Source organism: Culex quinquefasciatus, chromosome 1 (genome assembly GCF_015732765.1).
Source record: "Culex quinquefasciatus strain JHB chromosome 1, VPISU_Cqui_1.0_pri_paternal, whole genome shotgun sequence".
Taxonomy (NCBI): Eukaryota; Metazoa; Arthropoda; class Insecta; order Diptera; family Culicidae; genus Culex; species Culex quinquefasciatus.
Window position 1 is genome coordinate 18,401,371 of NC_051861.1, and position 12,022 is coordinate 18,413,392.

Sequence of the window (12,022 nt, forward strand, 5' to 3'; positions counted from 1 at the left end):
AAATCTTTTTTATTGAACGAGGATGATCTCAAAATCCCGCTTTCTTGAAGTTTCCGCGTGGTTAATGAATAGCCTTCTACGGTTATTTGTTTTTTTTTTTCATATTTAAACACACCTTGGAAAGTTTAATATTACGGTCATACTTTTGTAAAAATATCCCTAAAAACAATTTAGTTTATATCTATTCGGGAAAATGGAACTTTCGGGGAAATATCCATTCGGGTATGTGTAAATTCGGAAAAAAACGACAGTTTGGTAAAATGGCCATTCAGGTAAATGACATTCGGGGATATGGAATTTTCGGGAAAATGATTTTCGGGGATGTGGAAATTTCAGGAAATGATTTTCGGGGAAATGGCACTTTCGGGGAAATGATTTTCGGGAATGTGGAATTTTCGGGGAAATGATTTTCGGGGATATGGGATTCGAGAATGTGGTATTCTGGAATAAGGGATAAAACCGCTGGCCATACAAAAATGATGCATGAAAATTCAAAAATCTGTATCTTTTGATTGAATTTTTTTGATCGATTTGAAGTCTTCGGCAAAGTTGAAGATATGGATATGGACTACACTGGAAAAATATGATACACGGTAAAAAAAAAATTGGTGATTTTTTATTTAACTTTTTGTCACTAAAACTTGATTTGCTAAAAAACACTATTTTTAATTTTTTTTTTTATATGTTTATAGGACATCAAATGCCAACTTTTCAGAAATTTCCAGGTTGTGCAAAAAATCTTTGAGCGAGTTATGAATTTTTGAATCAATACTGATTTTTTCAAAAAATCGAAAAATTGGTCGCAAAAATTTTTCAACTTCATTTTTCGATGTAAAATCAAATTTGCAATCAAAAAGTACTTTAGTGAAATTTCGATAAAATGCACCGTTTTCAAGTTAAATCCATTTTAAGGTGACTTTTTTGAAAAAAGTCACAGTTTTTCATTTTTTTAATAAGTGCACATGTTTGCCCATCTTTGAAAAAAATATTTTTGAAAAGCTGAGAAAATTCTCTATATTTAGCATTTTTGAACTTTGTTGATACGACCCTTAGTTGCTGAGATATGGCCATGCATGCAAAGGTTTTTGAAAATATTTTTTTCGAAAAGATCGGAAAATTTCACGAATGTTTCATATTTTAACATTGAAAATTGAACCATTAGTTGCTGAGATATCGACATTAGAAAATAGTGTGTTGTTTGGGTGGGACTAAGAAAACATCAATTTTTCTTTTTTTAATCCTTTGCATGGCAATATCTCAGCAACTATGGGTCGTATCAACAAAGTTCAAAAATGCAAAATATAGAGAATTTTCTCAGCTTTTCAAAAATATTTTTCTCAAAAATTGACAAACATATGCACTTATTTAAAAAAATGAAAAACTGCGACTATTTTCAAAAAAGTCTTCTAAAAATGGCCTTAACTTGAAAACGGTGCACTTTATCAAAATTTTACTACAGTAGGGTAGGGTAGTCATCAATGAGACACTTTTGGTTTTCAACTTTCAAAGATTTTTCTCATTTTTTCATCAGCATGTTTTAATGAGCTTTTTGTTGCATTTTCTTTCTTTTAATGTGTTCTAACATTGACCAAAATATGAGATCGATCCGACATCTACAGCCAGAATTATTCAACTGTCTCATTGTAGACGCACTTGGCAGGAACAATGAGACAGCTGGGGAACAATGAGACACACTACGAAAATCAAGATTTTTCTAGTAAAACATCATGTTTTTGTATTGTTCCATTGCAGGTAACTTGCCTTGAACATTTTAGAGCAATTTTGCCAACATGAAACTTTAATTAACAAAAGTTATACTAAAAAGTATTTAAATTTTGTAAAATCCGTATATTTATACCAAATAACTTTGTATTTTTGGTTAAATGAAGTTAAAACTCTATAAATATGCCAAAAATCACTTTTAATTCATGTTTTGAAAGATTTCCATAGATTTTGAAAAGTTTAATGAAGAAAAATCAAAATGTCTCATTGTTAGCCATGAGCTGAAATGAGTGGGGAACAATGAGACAGTCCTGGATACTGGGTATATTCTAAATTTTGGCCAAACCTAATGAAAGGACATTGTAGCACAACTCAATCCCTATGGAACGTCGAAAGAAATTTAAAGAAATATTAGTTTTGGTGTTAATGGCAGCCTACGAGCGAAAAAGTAATTTTTGTCCATAATTTACTTTTACATCCCAGAATCAAACATTTATGAATAACTTTTCAAGGAAGCGTCCATAACCAAAGCCACTATAATGGCAGACGTGTATCCAGTAGACACACCTTTCCCTTAAATATGAGCCTGATTGGTTGAAACTACGACTTGTGAGAGCCATTTTATCATTGTTCCCCGTGTCTCATTGATGACTACTCTACCCTACTTTTTGATTGCAAATTTGATTTTACATCGAAAAATGAAGTTGAAAAATTTTTGCGATCAATTTTTCGATTTTTTTGAAAAAAAAAATCAGTATTGATTCAAAAATTCATAACTCGCTCAAAGATTTGTTGCACAACAATTTCTGAAAAGTTGGCATTTGATGTCCTCTAAAACATATCAAAAAATAAAAAAAAATTAAAAATAGTGTTTTTTTTGCAAATCAAGTTTTAGTGACAAAAAGTTAAATAAAAAATCACCAAAATTTTTTTTACCGTGTATCATTTTTTTCCAGTGTAGTCCATATCCATACCTATAACTTTGCCGAAGACTTCAAATCGATCAAAAAATTCCGTAAAAAAATACAGATTTTTGAATTTTCGTACATCATTTTTGTATGGCCAGCTGACAAATTTGTATGGAAAATTATATGGACAAACTAATGATGCAAAATGGCTTATTTATGCATACCGAAGGCACCAAAAAAGTTTCAGTCGGATTAAAAAATACAAAAAAAATCGAATTACCGAAATCTGAGAGATGAATTTGACATGTACAATGTATTTCATTTTGTTTTTAATTGTTAAACATAATGCAACTTGTTAGCAAAAATAAAAACTAAAATAAAATAAGTCAAAGTTAAAAGTCCTTTTAAAAGTTATATCTAATCGAATCAATCTAATCTAGCACAAACTCTACGATCCATATAAAAAATATAAGCACTTATAACCATCTATCAAAATACTAACTAATAAACTTTATTACCGATATGCGATAAGTTTATGTAATTTTCAGTTTACCGAACTGTCAGCAGTTGAAAAATCGGTAAACTTTACCGAATTGGGTAAAAAAAATCAAAGTGTGTGGTGTCACCCAAATCTCATTCAATTTTTAAAGTCAATAAATCAGAAATAAATTGTCAAATTTTCAATGTAAAGAATTTTCTGATTTCTCGAAAATAAATCTTTACAGTTTCAATTACTACCAATAATATTGAGCAAGGAATTAAACCATAAAAAATAATGGCAAACCAACAATAACTCAAGTTACCATGCCATGTCATAATTCTAAGAATTATCAGAAACATAGTGCCCACACCACAATCTATCGGCAAACCATCATCGGAAGGAAGAACTTTATCGATCATGTTTTCCCTCACTTTTTTTCCTTATCTCAAAGTTCGTGCGCCAATATTTGTCCAAACGCGGATCTCAAGTGTATGTGCGGATGCCACGCCACGCAACCACTGACGCGCGCGCCCATTTTCAGAACGAACCTTTATCATCCAAGAAGGCCATGTGGTGATCGTTGGCTGGCTGTGCCCGTTTTTATATGAGACAAGTTTCAGAACAGACAGGGTGTCGAAGTTGTCGCTGCGAGTCCCACGGTGACAATTTCGTGAAATCGTGTGTGTGTTTTTTTTTTTTTTCGTTCTTATCATTGTGCAAACAATGAACAAATAAAACAACACCGAAGGGATAACAACAACCATCGTCATCGGCGGCGACGTGTGGCACATTTTAGTGCTATGAAAATTTGTTCTGAACGTTTTCAAAACATATCTTGAGTTAAACACTTCATAAAATGTGATCAGCAATACATAAAATAAAAAAAAAAAAAAAATTGTTGGTCCTGGTAACCCATCGAAACCCACCCTTGTATTGTACACGTGACAGCTGAAAATTGGCTGAAAAGTTCCCTCCATTTTATTTTCGATTCACGACGCCCGCTTATCAGCGTTTGAGCAGAACCCTCCCCCCAAAGTTCAACCTTTTGTAGTTATGTCCTCGGCTGTTTGATTTGGAGCAAAAGCACCTTACGTCACTTTCTACCTTGCCTTCCTCGAAAACTCGCACTGCTCCTTGTATTAAGTCAGTTTGATAACACCAGAAACACTTACCAACTTGGACGAGGGCAGTGCCTGTTCGGTCTTTAGCTGTTGAAATTCCGCAATTTGTTTGCGCAGTGTTGCAATCTGTGAATAAGGGGTAGAGGAGAAAAAGTGTTTTGTAATTATTTTGGTTGAAAATTACACTAATAAACGTTTGGCAGTAATATCAATAATATCTGCACATTTTTATTCATGTTCTTTGAGAATTGGTCTTAAAATTGACAAACAAAATAAGAGCTAAAATTTGAGGTATAAATTCTATAGAATCTTTCTAAGACACCAAATGTCTCCAAGCAAAAATATTTGAGCTGTTCACACTTAGGGAAGGAGGACTTCAGTGCAAGCCCACGAAGTTGGTAGAGTCTCGACTTCACATTGCATCGAATTTTTCCCCAATTTTTTACCTAATTTTTGCCTGAAAATCAACTAATTAAATTATTATTAAAACTTCTTGGGAGCCCTTTTATTATAGAGCATGTCGAAGAATCAGTAATTATTGAGTTTTACTTTTTAAACGCTGGACTATTTAAATTTCCATGTTGTAAAACTCAACTTATAAGACCGATTTTGCATATTTTCATAGCTCATTTACACTTTGCATAAGATTTTAAATTTAATTTTAAAATATATCTTTGCGACGTTTGTTGACAGCATGATTTTTTTATAGCAATTACCACAAGGACCATATTTGATCCGTCTTAAAATGTCGTTTTGTGAATTTAAAATTTATTATTTAAAAATAAAATAAAATGTGAAAAAAAAAATTGGATGCCTGAACATTTCACCTAAAGTCGTTTCCCCAAAAAAATACCCGAAAATCGTCTCTCGGAAAGGGGCATTTTGCCTTTTTGCTCGATAATCCCGTTTCAGACCTGTTCTGAGGACGCTGTATCTTTTTAGGAGCAAGTTAGGACCACACAACCTTTAGGAGCTTTACGAGTTGTAAAGTACTTTTAAGAGCAACCGAATATGAGTCTGATTTCCCATACATAATTGAATCGCTTTGCGCAAAGTGGGGACTTAATCTTTAGGGAGTTATTTAGACCCCAAAATAAACTGAAAAATTGCTGTGCTGGAAAAACGATATTTTTATTACACCGTAATGAGCAGCATTCTTATATTTGAACATTTTTAATCGATTCGATTATCCGAAGTAAATTTTTTTCCGAGTCCTTCGAATCTGGGTTGCATCTTAAACGATTTTTTTCCATTCTTACAAACTTTAGCAAAAATTTGTAAATATTGTTCAGGCATTTTTTTCAGCATGACCAGTTCTTTGAAAAAACTAAGACTTAAAAAAAACGTTTCTTAATCCACCATTAGGTGGTTGGTGCATTCGTCATATTTACAAAGTAATAATGAAAATAAGTTATTGAAAAAATATATACCTAATACAGACTTTTCCAGAAACCATGCAGACTCTCACTTGAAGCAATGTGGCAACCGGGCGTTTCGCATGTGGCGCGACTCTCGCACGTAAACAAAAAGACCCAGCCTTTTGAGGTTATGCAAAAAATCATCCTTTTTTGTAGATACAAATATCTTTTTCTTAGCATAACTTTTTAAATACTTAACTAAACAGAATAACAGAATTTTAATAGGGTCTTATGGGACCCCAAAACGAATCGAATGAGGCTGACCCGGCCAAAATCGGCTCAGCAAGTTCTGAGAAAATCGTGTGGAAAAAAAATCATGTCTCCACACATCCCCACAGAAATTTGTTCAGAATTTCATTCTGAGTCGATTTGTATACGTGAAGGTATATCTAGAAGGTATATTTAAGAAGTTCAATTTTTAAGTGATTTTATAGCCTTGCCTCAGTGAGGTGAGGAAGGCAAAAATCTATAACATGAGAAGTTTTTTTTTAATTGTCTAAAGAGGTGTTTTTTTTAAATCTATTTTTCTGTATGGTTGCTTTCTTTGAAAAAATAAAAAACAGATTAATAAAAAATATAAAATATTGTTTTTCGGATTTTTACATTCTCTTAAGCATAAAGTATTTGTTTAAAAACAATTAAACATGATATTTCAACTAAAAATTCACAGGTTTCATGCATTATTTTGAACATGGCAGTTTCTATTTTTTTTAACCAATTTTTATCTATTTCTGAAACGTTTTGTGTATGTCAAACAGGAGTAGTTTCTTGGAATCAAATAAAAAAGTATAAAAAATCTGTATTTTTTTGCATTACTTTAAACATTGGCAGTTTCTTACTTGATGATCCTCAGTTTCTGGCCAGATAATTGGTATTTTATAAAAGTTGTTGATTTTTTCCATAAAAAAAGTTCTTTGCATTATTTCGATGTGAAACAAAATTCCCGGGAAACGGGATATTTTCAACAAATTCCCCGGGAAATCCCGGAAATTCCCGGGAAATTTAAAATTTAACAAAAATGTTTCTGATTATGTTTCTGATTAATATTTTGCAACAAAATTGTATAGAACAGCAACTTTAATGGTCAAAATGAGTGTGGGGATCAATATGGTGAATGTTTGTGAACAATCATGCAACTTTGAGAAAATATTATAAATTTTCTTATTTTGTATGCTGTCTTTCAAATCGTACCAAATCAAAAAAAAATATTATTAGTGTTTTATGTTTAGAAATATTTTTCAATTAAAGTGTTTGGACAGTGAAATCTATGCTGCACAACAATAAAATTGCTTACTTCAGAACAAGTATTTTCAACCAGTGAATAAATAGATAATCATTGGTTTTGCCTTAAAAATTTAATTTCTAGCGCTATTTACCAATGGGTCTCGTGGCGCAGGGGTAGCGGCTTCGGCTGCCGATCCCGATGATGCTATGAGACGCGGGTTCGATTCCCGCCTTATCCACTGAGCTTCTATCGGATGGTGAAGTAAAACGTCGGTCCCGGTTTCTCCTGTCTCGTCAGAGGCGCTGGAGCAGAAATCCCACGTTAGAGGAAGGCCATGCCCCGGAGGGCGTAGTGCCAATAGTTTCGTTTTTCGCTATTTACCATGTCACACTATTTCATGTAATCACAACTGAAAGTTTTACAATATTTAATGCTAGTTTTTGAAACATGGTTGCATTCTTTGGATAGATTTCATTTGAAACGAAGTTGTTTTCGAATAATTTTTCATGGTTCTATTTATGGTATGATTTTAGTTATATGGTTATATGGGCTAATAAACTTATTAGATAAAAAAAATTCATAGTGTAAAAGTGGTTGAAAATAAACGATATTTTTAAATAATTAAAATTTAAAACTTCAAGCAGTTTTTTCTGGAATACTTTCAAACAAACTCTTCCCAACCCTTTTTGAAAAATTTTCATTATATCAATTCAATTTTCATCCAATTTGGTCAAGGTAAACAAAAATATTTAAAAATATTTTCAAATGATTTAACAAAAAAAAAAAACGTTAAAATAGATTGTCGAAAATAAAATAGGTTCATTCCAAAATAGCGTAATTTTTGTTGCCCAACATATAAGCAAACAATATTCCCAGTTGTGAATGCTTCAGAAATAAATATTATCTGAATTTAATCTTGACATGAAATTTACAGACGATCTGATTAATAACATTGGTGTCGAAAAGGTAGGACAATGTATACTTCCGTTTGTATTTCAGGAATATTTTTACCCGGGAAATCCTGGGAATTCCCGGGACGGGGAATTGAACGTTCTACAAGATATATGTTTTCATTAAAAAGCAAATGTTTTTCGAAAAAAGGATTTGTTAGTTTCTGCATTCATTTTTTATTCCTATTTTAACACTTAGGCCGTTGCAAATATTTTGCAAAGTTTATGTCACGGCTTGTAGGTTCAATTTTCATATCATTTTTTTGCCGACTTTGGAGTCGAGGGACATAAACTTCAAAAAATATTTCCAATGGCCTAATTGAAAACTCAAATTTTCCAAATCTTCTTTTTAGAATGGAGAGTAAGTCAAGATGCTACGGCATTTACATAAATCTTAGTTTTTCTTGTATCATTTTTACGCTTTAAAAAAAAACTTAAAACACTGATGTCGTAGTAATTTTTTTTTACACTCTGTTTTCATTCCAGGGCGTCATTCCTGTATTGCCAGAGTCATAATCTAAAATGGCGACCCTTCCCCTTCGGTAAAGTACTGCCAGCACACCACAATTTCACCTGTGCAAATTCAAAACCCCGATAGTGTTTCTACCTTTTTACACTCGCGGGTTTCCAGGGACGTGGGAACGCTGCACATGCCCAGTCGCTACAATCGAAGCAAGCCAAGCTGGGAACTCGGCCGTTCGCCAACTGCGACCAGAACCCCGCTGCCTACCACCTGACAAAGGTATATTACAATAAATGGTACTTTTTTTGTGATAACGAAAAAACTTCCCTCCCATTCCAGCGCCGGGTGCGATATTGTGTTAAATTTGTCCACCACGTTTCTAAATGGCGCCCGTTGTTTACAAACGACAGATTTGTTTCTGACACATTTTCCATGAAACCGTGTTGCCTCAACCACCGACCGGGCGCGCATGTGTCGTTTCGCGTCAAACTGAATCAACTTTAGCAAATCTGAAGAAAAAGAAAAACGGAAAAATATACGACGCTTAGGCATGGAACTATTTTTTTTTATTTCTTCCAGCGACGCTTTGCACCTTGCATTGTTGCTGCTTGGTTAGGGTATTTTTTTTTTTGAAATTAAATTTGTCTTTATTGAATATTCTTATAATAATTACATTTCTTTTACATGCTAAGTGGTATGGCCTAATGCTCTTCATCTTTGTTGTATTTTTCGTTTTATTATTAACTGATCACATTTATTTTATTTACTTCAAATTGTTTTACATTATTGCATTGAATCGAATACATTTGGGTAAAAAAGAAAAAAAAAAATCGCTTTAACAACTGATCCTAACTTAAAACTAAAAAAATAAATTCATTGAAATATTCAAAATCACTAGAACGAGTAAACTACGAACTGTATTTTAAGATGAATGCTCCAAGTGTTCTTACTTGTTCCTGGCGAGTTTTGCAACCACGCAGTGTTGTTGTCATCTCGATGAAAATGTTCAAAAGTTCTTGTGGTGAAAACAGGTCACTACTGCCTTCACCCGTTGATGTTGGTTGGTTTTCCTCGGTTGCTGACTGAAGCCTGGAGGTGTTGTATTCTCTGCAACTCTTTGCCGCTGATTCAACGGCAATGGCTGCAGATTTGGAACCACTCGAACAGATCCTGCCACTGGCGACGCCAAAGCAGGAAAATCCACGTCCGTGTATGCTGGTGGTGTTTTGCGATGATTTGGTTGGTGCCTCGTCGTCGCTTGCTGCCGAATTTTTACAAACTCAGCACGTTTTGGGCAGCTTCGATTCTTGGTAGAATGGTCGCCGCCGCAATTGAAGCATTTCGCTTCGATGTTCTCGTTGATTGTTTCGCATGCTTGAGTTTTGTGCTCACCTGCGCAGGTTGCACAACGACTCTTGATGAAACAGTTCCTTCCACCATGCCCAAACTGCAAGCAGTTCGAACACTGTGTCACGTCACGGTGCACTGGTCGATAACGTTCCCAAGTCACGATGATGTTGAAAATTGCCCGAACTGCTTTCAGCTCAGACGGCGTTGTCGATCCTTTCTCGAGATGAACCAGGTACAGTTGATCACGATATTTGATGTCCTTGTTGTGTCTCGTCATCTTGAAGACTTCGATCACGTTCAACTTAAGAGTTTTGAGCTCGTCTTTCAACACACTCACATCCATGTCGTACAGGCCTCGGAGGACCTGTTTCATGGGGCGTTTACCTGGATCGTCATGGCTGTAGTATTCAATCTTTGTGTTGTTTAGGAAATCCCGAACGTAGTTGTAATCCTTTCTGGTAGGTAGCAGAACTTTGAGTCCATCAGCACACAAGCGAATGGAAGCACGTAAAGCACCAGATTTGATAAACCCGGTCAGCCACTTTCGCACCGAATCCGATGAAGATGTTTTCACAAAAATGGGTGGCAACTTTTCCCTTCGTTCAAATTCTTCCTTCTCGCTCACGTCCACAGGGAGGGTAGCGAACTGGTTTTCAGACGAATTTTGAGCGTCCTTGCTCAAACTGCCTGGCTTCGCAGGTAGCGCTTCGGCATTCTTTAGCTTCTTTAAATCTGCCGATCCTGCTGGTGAGGACCGCCTCTTTTTCTTGCCGTGAGGCATTTTTGCACTTTTTAAGCACTTTTCAGGAGCTAATATCCAGGAGTACCTCACTGATTGGTGTTCCACAAGGGAATCGCTTGGTTAGGGTAGTTATTTGCACTTCTTAACACTTGTGCAAAGCATTTTCAATACGCAAGCCTTATCTTAACGTATATATAGGTTAAGTCTGGAATTTGCACCAGCACGAATCAATTGCACGTTTTTGAAATGAATTTCGCAAGCAGTCAACGGAAAACTCAAATTTGCTGGTTATATTTCAACTCAGGTATTATCAATGGTTTTGTCGGCAAAAAATGTAACAAAAAGTTGTTACGCAGGTAAAAAATATTAAAATAAGTTTCAGAAATTAAATTCCACGGCATACCCCGAGCAGGGGTAAATAACACGGGAATACCAAATTTTGGTTTTACTTGGGCAAATAACAGCGACCAAAATGTGCCCTTGGTTGCCCAGTAATAGATGGTAAAATACCATGAAATCATACCAAAATCTTGTATGTGTAAGGGCACAACAATACCAAACCATGTTATTCCAAGGGTAAAATAATACCTCAAAATAAAACCATTTCAATACCAAGTTGAGGTCTTCTGGATTTTGAACATTGCTTGAATACCAAAACTTGGTATTGCCATGGTTTTATTTTTAGGTATTCCCGCGCCCTTGGAAAATCATATTTTGGTATTTCTGTGGTCTTTCACATACATGATTTTGGTATGATTTCATGGTATTTTACCATCTATTACTGGGCAACCAAGGGCACATTTTGGTCGCTGTTATTTGCCCAAGTAATACCAAAATTTGGTATTTTCGTACCATTTTTAGTGCAGCAGTTGCAGTTAGTGAAAAAACGGAAATTATTCATATGCAACAGCAAAAATCTACTCATGATTCCATGTTGTTATTAGTGATATTCTTCACCACACCGAATGCATTTGTCATTGATGAACGGCCTGTGCTTGAAGTTCTTGAAGCTTCTGAAAAATAACAAGATTGAAAAATAAGTATTATTAAAATGAAACTGAATTGAAATTCACCAAAATTCATTAATCTGTCGATTGACTCGTTTTTCAAAGTATTTGGTTATCCCGACTTAGAGATATTTCAACGTTTTTGAAAAAAATATAAGTGGGTATATCACACTAATTTTTAAAATCATCTTTAACATTTTTGGGTTTCAAGTCATTTTAGCGCAAAATTAATTAACACAATTTCAAGTCATTTCTATAGGGGGTATATCAAAAATGTTTAAAATCAAGTTTGAAATTTCCGGTTTTGAATGAAAGCATTCGCTTTGAGACATCATTTTAGTGCAAAATGAATTATTTTGTCAAAATTGGTCAACATTTTCCCATAGTTTCAGAGGAATTTGATAAAACACTTTAATACCAAAATAATACCAAAATGTGCCATCCTGACTTAGAAAATTTTCAACAATTTCAAGTCATTTCTTAAGGGGGTATATCAAAAATGTTTAATATCAAGTTTGAAATTTCCGGTTTTCAATTAAAGCATTCGCTTTGAGACATTATTTTAGCGCAAAATTAATTATTTTGTCAAAATTGGTCAAAATTTTCCCATAGTTTCAGAGGAATTTGATAAAATA

General features: G+C 34.3%; 1 protein-coding gene across 1 annotated transcript in view; it reads right to left on the minus strand.

Moving 5' to 3' along the window:
- LOC6035406 (thyroid receptor-interacting protein 11) overlaps window positions 1–12,022 on the minus strand; it is a 67,900-nt gene that overhangs the window by 43,415 nt on the left and 12,463 nt on the right. The window contains 1 exon segment of the mRNA XM_038249915.1: window positions 4,284–4,358. Coding sequence (XP_038105843.1) covers window positions 4,284–4,358 — 75 coding nt within the window.